This window comes from Papaver somniferum, unplaced genomic scaffold (assembly GCF_003573695.1).
Source record: "Papaver somniferum cultivar HN1 unplaced genomic scaffold, ASM357369v1 unplaced-scaffold_80, whole genome shotgun sequence".
Lineage (NCBI taxonomy): Eukaryota > Viridiplantae > Streptophyta > Magnoliopsida > Ranunculales > Papaveraceae > Papaver > Papaver somniferum.
In genome coordinates this window covers 3,412,069-3,424,119 of record NW_020650971.1, presented here as the reverse complement: position 1 = coordinate 3,424,119, position 12,051 = coordinate 3,412,069, and the positions used below count along the sequence as shown (strand labels likewise).

The 12,051-nt window shown below is 37.3% G+C and overlaps 1 protein-coding gene across 1 annotated transcript; it reads right to left on the bottom strand.

Moving 5' to 3' along the window:
• Positions 1 to 8,555: 8,555 nt before the first annotated feature.
• Positions 8,556 to 11,801, bottom strand: LOC113345051 (protein SAWADEE HOMEODOMAIN HOMOLOG 2-like). The gene is made up of 9 exons (XM_026588914.1): positions 11,624 to 11,801; positions 10,544 to 10,629; positions 10,392 to 10,437; positions 10,200 to 10,317; positions 9,822 to 9,888; positions 9,643 to 9,694; positions 9,348 to 9,491; positions 9,147 to 9,266; positions 8,556 to 8,926 (listed from the first exon to the last, which is right to left on the bottom strand). Exons 1-9 carry the CDS (start codon positions 11,678 to 11,680, stop codon positions 8,807 to 8,809), a joined length of 810 nt encoding a protein of 269 aa, XP_026444699.1. The 5' UTR covers positions 11,681 to 11,801; the 3' UTR covers positions 8,556 to 8,806.
• Positions 11,802 to 12,051: the final 250 nt, after the last annotated feature.

Below are 12,051 nucleotides of genomic sequence, written 5' to 3'. Positions count from 1 at the left end.
ATTCCTGAACGTGCGATAAAACAAAATATCGACTGAGCTCCCTGTATCTATCAAGGTTTTATCTACCACCTATTCATCTGATATTGTCGCATCCCTTCCTTCTGGTATATCCTCTGCCGCGAATGTGATCTTTTGCTTTTGCCATTTCTTCAAGGGAGAAACCGTCTCAACAATCAAGATCTTCCTCCCTTCATAATCACGCTTATGTATATGTCATGTAACTCCTGTATGAAAATCTGCAACATTCATAGGCGATTTTGTTATTATATTACCCTGTAAACGCTTTCTTCCTTCTCTCACTCCAATATTCTTTAGCATCATTTCCAATTTGCTTTGCTTCTGTTACTTTTGCACGTTCGGTTGTTGTTCTTTTCCCATTATTTTATTCTCCTTCCGTCTACAGACCACTTGCTCGTTTTCCTTCAATATTCCTGAAATATAAACAAGATCTCCGAATTCCATAGAGAGTCTTTTTCAGATCTATATATGAATTTTGTCTTACCAATTGAAAACTCCTGTGATTCAGCGAAAATAACAATAAAACTTTCTTATGAAGAAAGATTAATAAAAAAAATTAGAAAACATTCGAGAAATTTTAACAAACAAGATTCCTCTCCCTAGCTGTATTCTAGCGCCAAAATGTAGTTGTAGGAAATCCCACAACTACACCCTACTAATATTATGTGAATCTAACTATGAATCATGATGAAGAACACTTAAGAGAATTTTATTAAGTTTAGAAATCAATACAAAGAGTGAAGATAAAACCCTAACTTGGGAATAAAACAATTTTTTTTCTCTCTTAAAAGCTCTATCTCCACTACCAAAAAAGATCTCTCTCTCAACATAGTGTGGGTTGGTCCTATATATAGGAGTTTACATCGTGGAGGACAGCTAATAAAGCCCCTATTTTCGGATCTGACGTGCGTCATTATCGCACGCTTACAATGGCTCTTCTCGCACGTGCTCTCTAACACCGCACAGCTCTTCACACTTTACTCGTGAGTTGGTGACGTCATCTGGTTCGTCATTTGAGATATAAGGTGTGCGATCAAGTTCGCTCCCTTATGATGATAACATTTCAAATAATATCAAGGTGCGCGATATTCTGCCTCTACACGTAGACAAATAGCTTTTTCAGTTTCTTGTGGTTGCGCATGACTAAAGTTGATTTTTTTTTATTTTTTTTTACGAAAAATCATCAAAATGAAAGAAAAACAAGTGTTTGGGTCGGGGGACAAAGATTAAAACAGACACACATATACATCTAGTGCAGTTAGTTCCTTTACCCATTATTCTTTCATTTGTTTCACTTCTTCTTGGATCTCAACTCTCAAGCCCTTGGTGTTTTACCATTGCACTTGCACTAGAGTCTAGAGATTTACAACACTTAACTAGGCTTGGGCCTCATGGACTTGGTGAAGTCAGGTCTTAGGGTTGAGTAATGGAGCACTATATAAGAACCCTGATCTTAGGCATACTGAAATCTTTCTAGGCATATTGAATAAAGACAAAAAAAGGTTGTGCAATAGCAAATTCAGATAACCCCTTAACCCAAAAAAAATTTAATGGAAAATCTGCCCTTTACGTATTCGTGTTAGTAATATTGATTAGTGATTAAATATTTTGTTTGGTGATTAAGGTAATTTTCAGAATTATAAAGGTTGTTTAGATGAAAAAATTTGGGGAAAAAAAATCAAAGTTTTTATTGAGAAGGAGAGAAGGAGGAGGAGAAAGTGAGAAAATTTTAATTCCTGATTCAATGGAGGATGAGGAGGGTCATAATTCAGCTAAAAAACCTAGGAAAATACACATCAACTACACCAATGATTCCCAAATGGCTGATTTCTTAGATTATGAGAATGATTTTACACCCACTCAAACTCAAGCTCAAACTCAAACTCAAGATGATGATTTTTATGAGCCAAATCCTGATGATGAAGACATTGATGAGGAACCCAATGCTTCTGATACACAGGTACACTTCTATGCTATGCTTAATCTCACTTCTATAGCTCTCAATTATCAAAAGTTAGGTTTTTTAGATCATGGTTCAGCGAAACATTGAGGTTCAGCTCACATCTATGAGCCGAATCACCAATTGATGAACGTTTCGGCTCACTGAATCTGTTTGCAGCACGCACCGAACCTATAATTTTCAATTACAACCCTTTTGCTAGACACTAGTTCGGCTTATATGAAAGTTTCATAGTAAGCCGAACAACATCCTGAATAGCCCGGAAAAAAATAATTACTGGTTCGGCTTATATTTCGAAAATAGTATGAGCCGAACATCAATTTGTTATTTTTTGGGTTAAAATATTGTTATTGGTTCGACACATATTGAGAATATCGTATAAGCCGAAACCTCTAGATGTTCATGGTTCGACACATAATATGATTATTGTATGAACCGAACATAAATTTTTTATTTTTGGTTTGAAATATTGTTATTGGTTCGGCACATATTGAGAACATCGTATAAGCCGAAACCTTTAAATGTTCAGGGTTCGGCACATAATATGATTATCATATGAGCCGAATATTTCTATTATTTTCCCTTTCAAGTATTTGAACCTTGTGATATTCTTTGTAGATCATACCCATGGAAGATCAACCTGATCCAGTAGACATAATTCACGAGGATATCAAGGATCACTTCCAAAATGATTTGGTATGTAATAACCTTTTGTTTACCTTAATTTTGTCGGAATATTCCAAAGTTTTTCTTACTAATTACTTGTTTTGGAATAATGTAGAGATGGGAAACTAAACCCGAAGTTCTGGATTGGCTTGAGGAACACGCGATGAAGATAAATTGGGTACTAGTTAAAGGACAACAAATCCAATGTGATCGGTTTGAAATGATTTGTGAGCGTAGTGGAACCGACGCTAGCAAGGTTAAAAAGGGTACTGTATACATTGGGAAGAGCGAGAGAAAGAATAGGACGAAGACGAAGAAAAGAAATTGCCCTTTCAAGATCGTTTTCAACCTCAAGAATAAGTCCTTGAACAAATAAGATCAATATTTGATAATGAATAAAGATATGGATTGTCGTCATAACCACCCACGTCCCAAAGACCTTCATGGACATGTGAAAGTAGCATGACTCAAACCCGATGAGATGCTAGAAGTGGATAAAATGACACGAGCACGTTTGCCACCGTCTAGGATTCTTAGCAAATTGAAGGCAGACAACAAGAATAACAAGTCGACTATGCAAACTATCTACAATGCAAGACAAAAGATTAGAAGACTCAATTTGCAAGGTAGGATGGTGATGGAACAAGTAATGTGGTTAGGGGTGAAGAATGACTACGCTTTCCAAAAGAAGTTGGATGAGTTTGGTCAAGTCACACACCTTTTCCTTACCCACCCGGAATGCGTCCAATTGGCTTTATGCTTCCCACGAGTTATTATATTGGATTGCACGAACAAGACTAATAAATATGAGATTTCTTTGATGAACATTATGGGGCATACTTCGACAAATGCACCGTTCACCGTGGCTTTTTGTTTCTTGAAAAACGAGAAGAAAGAGAGTTATATTTGGGCGTTGTTTAGATGAAAAAAGGTATGTGTTTTGTTTCAAAAATCGGCACAAACACTTCGAAAACCAAGCCACAAGTATGGTAGAGTCGGCTCATTATCAGTTAAAGAAGAACCTTTTTGGATGTGTTGACACTTTTGTCACGGTTTTAGATGCAATTGATGAATATTTCAAAACTGATGTTGTGAGAATTAAAGCCGCCTTCGAGCATAAACTTATGTTCAGACACAAGAATTATGGTAGTAAATGGCTACGGGAATTAACTTATAGAGTCTCACATCTATGCATCGACTTGTTGATGGAAGAAGTGGATTTGATTAAGACATTAGGCGCAAACTTGGAGGAAGAGTGTGTTTGTAAAATGAAGACATCTATGGGACTTCCATGCCGCCACGAACTACTTCGGTACAAGGATGGTATCATACCATTTGAGGATATTGATCATTTTTGGAAACAATTAATCTTCGATCCTCTCCCTACCGAAGACGACGAGGATGATCTAGAGATATGGGACACGACAAATGGAAAATAGTTGGCGGAGCTGTATAGGAATATGGGCCGAGGTTAAAAGAAATTCCTATGGGACATTGGGAGTGCATACGGAATTGACATCTTTAACGGATCGACAAAACTCCAACTCAGTTTTGTTTGAATCCCAACCAAGACTTTCCTCGAACAAATTGTAGAGATCATCCCAATTCATGTCATAAAAATCATCATCCACACTTCTACCCCTTGATTTAAGGCCTGTAATATTTCTAGCCTCATCAGGAGTGATTGCCATCTCTCCAAAAGGTAATTGAAATGTGTAAGTTTCTGGACAAAAGCGCTCGATAAAGGCAAAGGTCGACACACTATCATATTCCTTATGTCCATAATTGATAGCAGGCCATAAAGCACTGGCTTGTACGTAAGTAATCACCTCAGGAACCTCTTCAGAAAGTTTCCATTTCGCTGCCCTCTGGTATCTCAACACTCGGACTGCACGGTTGTGATCAGGAGTCTCATAAATTCTCTTCGCCCAAGATTCGGCATAACCAATCAACACATTTCCTCCATCTTCCGGAAGACCATGAGGCAAACCATCTGATCGAGGTGTAATTACGTCATCTTTATCAGGAATCTGTAAACCAGTGATCCGTCGATCAGCATCGTCCTTCTCTTTCTCGGGTTCTGCCACCTTCTTACCTTTCTTGTCTTTCTTGGGTTTTCCATGGGGTTGTGTTTCTTGATGAACTTATTGATTATCATCAACTTCTTCATCTTCAGCTATTCCTTATTCTTGTCTTTCAATTCTTACTTGCTCAGCTTCTTCTTCTAAAATGCCTCCTCTACCTCCCTCTCCCAATTTTTTCTTACCTCCTCCTCTAGGATCGGGAGTTTTAGAAGTAGAAGGTGTTACCTCCATCTTCTTCTTATTTGTAGCTGCATTGGTCCTGACACAAGTATGAAAGTTATAAGACTAATTCGAACAAAAAGGGATTTGGAATGCCAAATACTTGTAAGAAAATAAGAATGTTCGGCTTATCCGAAATAGCACATATACGCCGAACTATGTCTTAAAATTTTGCTTACCTTACACAGAGAGTGGTTCGGCGCATAAGAACCAAAGACTTATAAGCCGATTCTACATATTCGGCTCACAACCAAAACTATCGAATAAGCCGAACCTATAATTATGAATTGAAACATGTATTCGGCGCAACATGATATCATATAAATAAGCCGATCCTTTACACTTATAAAATTTATGAATTTTAACAATGATATTCGGCTCAATCCTAATACTATAGAATAAGCCGAATCTAGAGTTATGATGGAAAGATATATTCGGCGTAAATTGGTGTCATACAAATAAGTCGATCCTACACATGCAGAATTCATGAAATTCAAACAACATTAATCGGCGCAAAACTAATACTACCATATAAGCCTATCCTAAACACATGCAAAATTTCTGAAATTCAAAAACCATTTATTCGGCGCAAAACTAATACTACCGTATAAGTCGATCCTATAGAATGCAAAATTTATAGAATTTACACAACATAAATTCGGCTCAAATTTAAGACCATCGAATAAGCCGATCCTAAAAATAAGGCTCTGTGTCATTAAGTTCGGCTCAAAACTAATATGCATCTTAAACCGAGTAGTTCATATGCACTTTCAGGGTTCAGTTTTAAGAACATCTCGGCGCACATCTCAAATTAGTTTTACGCCGAACCAAACCCTATAACCGCCGCACAAACAGTTTTTTGACGATTTAAACCTATTAAAGCAATCAAAAACATCAAATACGAGATGGGTTTGTAGAACTAACCTTCCTATTCTCATTTCAGGAGTTGGTTCTTCTTCAATCTCTTCTTCGGGTTGATTTGTGGTTGATTTTCAGTTTCTTCTTCACTCTCTAAATCTTCTTGTTCTTCAATAGGTTGTTCAATTGATCGATTAGAACGAGTTACGTTCTTACGAAGACCCATTATATAGATGAGTTTAATCGTCGATTAACTTTTCACGAATCGACGATCAAATTTCGTCGATGAATCGTTAAAAAAAATGATGGAGAAGAAGTTTTTGTGATTATTGATTTTAGGTTTTTGTATTAGGGTTAGGGATAGATTAGTAATTTAAAAGATTTAAGGGTATATAAGTAATTGAACTACTACAGCGTACCCCTTATAAGGTCACCCAAGTTAGAACTATTGCTTTGTATGCCTAGAAAGATTTAGGTATGCCCAAAATCAGGGTTCCTGTATAAACTTGGAAGTTGGAAATATCCCACTTTCATTCCCATCGTCAAACAAAGCCTTGAGGGCTAGACCCCTGTCTCTCTTGTCTGTGGATCTACTCTGTAGTTGAAATTTTCGTTAGCATTCGTTTTTGAGGCAGTCTGGCTCAAAAAAGCCCTCCTCAAAAAATCCCAAAGCAAAACTGGTAACCGGGCAGGATGGGTAAGTCATTGTCGACCAAATATAAGCACCGTTTTTCTTTAAGAGCCACAACAAGAGTATGATGTTTTGGGTACTCACGGGTACTTCAAATTTAGTTAATGATGCTTGAATTGGCCAAAACATTTCTAAAAATGAAAAATTTACAAATTGATTTCAGTTTGGTTAAAAAAGTTCGGCTACGAAATCTGAAGAACAGGTAGCCGAACTCATCTGCAAGTGTAGTTCGGCTAATATTTCTGAAAACACAGGTAGCCGAATTCAGCTTTAATGGAGTTTTTTCTTTCAGAGAAAAGTTCGGTTAGGAGAAGAAAATTGTGACGTAACCGAACTAGGAGTTCTTCTAGGAAAAAAAATTGCGACGTAAGCGAACTCAATCCGCAGGTTTTTCAGAGAAAATTTCGGTTAGGAGAGAAAAATTGCAATGTAACCGAACTTATGGCGTAACCGAACTTTTTCGATGTAACCGAACTTTTTGCGACGTGACCGAACTATAAGTTCGGCTTGGACATTTTCTATTCTATGTAACCTAATTTTTCTCTGAAAACAAAAACCTCCATTAAAGTTGAGTTCGGCTAGTTCGACAAATTTTTCCACATAATTCCTAGCCTAACTTTTCTTTGTAACTTTTATTCTCATTTTCATGATTACTTCTCATTTTTTCAACGGAAAACGAATGAAAAGTAATGGGTTTGTTATAATTTTGATTTTGATTTTGTTTTGTTAATGATTTGAATTAAGCTATATATAGAGGTGGCGGTGGTGGTGATTTGAGGTGGTCGGTGGTGGTGGTGGTCGGTGGTGAGCGGCGGTGGTGATGGGAGGAGGTGGTTATATATATATATATATATAGGTGGTGGTGATGTGAGGAGGTGATTATATATATAGGTGAATGATAGGTTAGTCAATTCTAGGCCTATCAATGGATATCCGTTATCCATTAGACGAATCCGATTACCTGGCTTCCGTTAGGTTTAATTCCGTTAGCCGTTAGCCCAACCAATAATGTAGCGGTTAATTTTATCCTACCGTAACGGTAGTGGTTGGGCTATTTCCGTTAGCCTTATTTCCGTTATCCGCTAACGGGTGACTAGCACGTGTAAATTCCTATACCCCGAGAGAAAACTTACCTATCCACTCTCTTCCTCGTTCATATCTTTACTCCCGAGAGAAAACTTATCTATCCCAGTACCACCATCATCTCCTAATATATCCTGTCTAGTTATTTTTCTTTCTGAAATTCAATTTTGTATTAATTAAGATTTTGAAGCTTAATTTAGGGTTTTGGAATTGATTTGTGAAACTAGGATTTGGTGGAGAGTTTGTCTGATTTATTGGAGAGTTGGGTTTGATTGTGAATTCGAGAACACATATTTTGAATTGATGATGTTGATTTCGAGTTAGGGAGGAAGAAGAAGAAGAAGTTGATGCTGTAGATGTTCATATGGGTTACAAAAATTGATGAATATATGAGGTTTCAGAAGAAATCAGAGATGAGTTTGTTTCCAATTCGATTTTACAACAAGAAATTGAGAAAACAAGAAAGAAATTGATTGTATCGGAATCAAATCTAGATCCATTTATATGGAAGACGGTTTTGTTGTTATGCTTGATTAATGGCAAAGATGATTCAAATGGGTCTGTTGTGGTCTAACGATGTTAGCTGAATGGTTACAGGGATATGGGGGTGCTAATTGCAGCTGCAGTTCCATGAAATTGTGGTGTTGATGAACTGAAATGGTTGTGAAGAATATTCACTGAAGATGGTGGTGCGGCTGTAGAGTTTGATAACGGAAATTATCGGAAAAATATTCATTATCCGTTAAGTCCAACGTAGCTGTAATGGAATTGAATTTCAGATTTCCGTCGGAACTTAACGGATATCGGTTAACCGATTATTTTAATGGCAACAGCAGCGGCAGAACCAATATCCGTTACGTTTAGTGCCTTTGACAGCCCTAGTCAATTCCATACTTTAGAACACCCCTAATAAGTATATAGGGTAGACATTCCTATCACAAAGTAGTCCCCCACCACTTTTGAATAGTCCCTAAAATACGGTTCAAAAATAAAGGGTCCAGTGAACTCTAAATGCTGACCTAGACCAGCATAGCCAGTTTGGCTACATGTCAGACCATCAAATATACAACCATTTTGGTCAATAACACCATTTCAATGCAGTATAACTTGTCCTGAAAAGATTATTCTACCTAACAATAATTTAACCAGATAATCACATCTTTATACATTTTTCTACCCCCATTTTACAATTCTCACCATAACCATGTTACACTAGCGGTGGCCAATTCAGTTTGTCTCCCCAACTTCCCTCTTTGGGTTCACTCCCACATCCCTTGAGCTACGGAGTAATCTCAATCTGTAATTAGTTTCTGGTCGGCGGCACACCTTCCTCAATGGAACAATCTCCTAAGATACAAAAAAACAACGTGGTGAGCTGGAGTACACAAAGTACTTGATATACTCTAAAATAAGAAACATCACTTCTCTGAAAATATCATATCTTCTGAAAGAGTTTTAGTACTTCTGATGACCATAACTTGCAAGGATATGTATTCAAGGATAACAGGAAATATTTATTGAAAAAATAAAAAGAAGAAGAAGAAGTCGTTGGAAGATGGGTTTTAACCTCAGCCTGATCATGATCATAACGCACAAGAAACCTACATCGACATCCTCGTGCATCATGTCTACGTCTTTGCGCATCAAGAACATGTGCATCATAGTAGAGAGCCTGATCTTTACCTTCCTGAAAAGCTTCCAGAGTGAGGATTACCTAACTAGATTATTTATTACCACATTACAGAATTTCTTAGATATGAGATACCACCTGAAAGCAAAGTATCAGATCTCCAGCAAGCACTGCAACACATTCCGATGCATCACATGGGAGAGATCGCTGTCTCACATGCTTGAGTACATTAATCCACTCATCATCTTCTCCCCCAAATCCTGCAAATCGTACTCGAACTTCCTGAAAAAAATTAAAAAATAGAGAGATGAAAGTTCAGACATTCTCTATATATATTGTCAACACCAACTAAATATTAAACAACATAGAAGGTACTTGTTGAGTGTTATTAATTTCTATTTAGAAATTGCATCAAGTGTTTTGGGAGGATTACCGGATCACCTGTTTCAAACATCCTATGAGAGATAAACGCTGCCACATCATACCTAAGAATTAGAGAGAATAAAGTTACACAAACAAGAAAAGTACAGGCCGGACACCAATATCAGGCTTTACTTTATGAAGCGATTTGATTTCACAAATGTAATAGCTTAATGGCCTAAAAGCACTAACCATGCACCATCCCTAGATGATCTGCCTTCAAACTCCATTAAAACATTACTATCTGAAGCACTTCTTCCTGCATTTTGTGGAGCCATTATGAGTAGACTGCAGATATGCAAAAATATAGGTGCATACAAAAATTACTTCTGCGATACTTATTAAACCAATAAAGAGGCATTCGCGGTCATCATCAGAACCAACAGAGAAACAAACGACTTTATTATGCATAACAAACATATGATAGAATGTCGAGACAGTTAACTGCCATATATATATCAAGAATGCATCTTTGCTTGCCCCCAAAAAGTATATTAATAAAGAATGGTTCTCCTTGAAAGACAGAAGCGTGACGAAATAAAACTAACACCGCATATTTATCAGAACAACCTGAAGGAACAGGCATCATATGAGGCACCTGGGACTTGGGGTTCACGCTCAAGTTTTCAGGAGGCTTCATTGTTTTTGTTTTTTGTGCATGTCTCCTATTTTGGAACCAATTCAGCACCTGCAACCGAACTTAAGATTATAAGAGACTTCAAAAATTTAATGCATGAGTATGACAAGCGTAATGTTGGCAACCTGCTTCTCCTGCACAATCATCTTTCCTGATCGCTCTGCTGATGCACTACAAACCAAACACAGCATGTTAAATATCCTTTGTAGATTTTTATCGCTGAAGCAAAACTAGATAATCTGATAATTTAATAGATGGCCCCCCTCTAGATACAAACCAAAACTTCTCGGCAATAGAGCAAATAACTTCCATGCTTGGTACTACAAAATTAGCTTTTTGTAAACAAGCCTCCATCTCCGCTACCTTAAAAAATTAGACAACATCGAACACTATGATTAAGACTAGAGTAAAGACTAATAAGTATGAGCAACACATTAGCTGTCTGAGACTTAATAATCGACTAAATGATAACATTGTAATGACCTTGACATTTGACCATGGTTCCAATATGGAATAAATTGGCCAAAATAAGGAACAGATTTTGAGTTAGAGCTTGTCAAATCAAACTGTATGTGCATTACTAATTTTTCCAATTGTTAAGCTAGAGTCGTCAATTGATGAAAATCACAGTACAGATAGTGGAATGAAGTAGAGAAAAGTTTAGCCGGGAGTACCTAAATGGTAAATCATGTTAACAAGGAGAGAAACTACAGAAAGTCGGTCGAACTACATTAAGACTAGTATCCTCTAAGTTTACACACAAGCAAACAAAGACTGTAACATGAAATGCTTGAAGAGATAAAGCACACATTAAAATAACAGAACTGAACAATCCAGAACTTGGCAAACGTGAGTAGTATAATTGATTGCACCTGTCGATAATGCCCAAAAAAAAAACCAAGGAAATCTTTCCCCATCAAGTAAGTTAGTTCTAAGAACACACTTCCCAATTATTGCACCAAGATTGTGGCAAGTTGAGTCTAGTTAGATCCAATTGAAGGCTGAGAACAATTTTGAACCCTCGGAACAAGGGTTAAAGTGGGTTTGCAATTCATAACTGGAAATCCAAAAACCTAAATGCAGTTATGAGTCTTATGACGTTAGATGATCAAAGACAACATACAAAAGTAAATTGAACCCTAAGGCCTCATCTTAATAAACTTGATTCTCGTCGCCGTCGTTGAGTGATCGGATACTGATAAGCATAAATTAAATCTTGACCTAATCCACCTCGGTTTCATACATTATAAAACAGGCCAACACTAAATCAATCTAATATCTAAAAAAAACCTAAAATTAACTCCCGTGATTTGGAACAATTTGATTCGGAAATCCAAATTAGAAATCAAGTGTATACCTCATTGGCTGTAAATCGGAAGGACGGGCCAGGTCCGACGTTTGGAGGTCTTCCCATTGATTTTGGTTTCCGCTTTGTCGAGATTTCCCTCTTGAAATTATTTGATTTGATTTGATTTGATTTGATTCAAACAGAGATCGCAGTTGTCGCCCCCAGAAGAGTAAAAGACCCTTTTTACTCGCAGGGGTGCTAGGGTTTTCGGGTTATTGTCTGTCGTTGGGCCGGGTATTTATCTCCCTGGGCTTGGGCATTAATTTTCACATTGACCACAGGTTGCATGGACCGGTTTCCACTTCATCCGCATCCAATCCAATGCACTACGGATTTTAAGTTTGGCATCCGCATCCAATCCATATCCAACAGATTTGCATCCAATGGATGGACGGATTGGATGCGGATAATCCAATGGATTTGTTTTAGTTAAAATT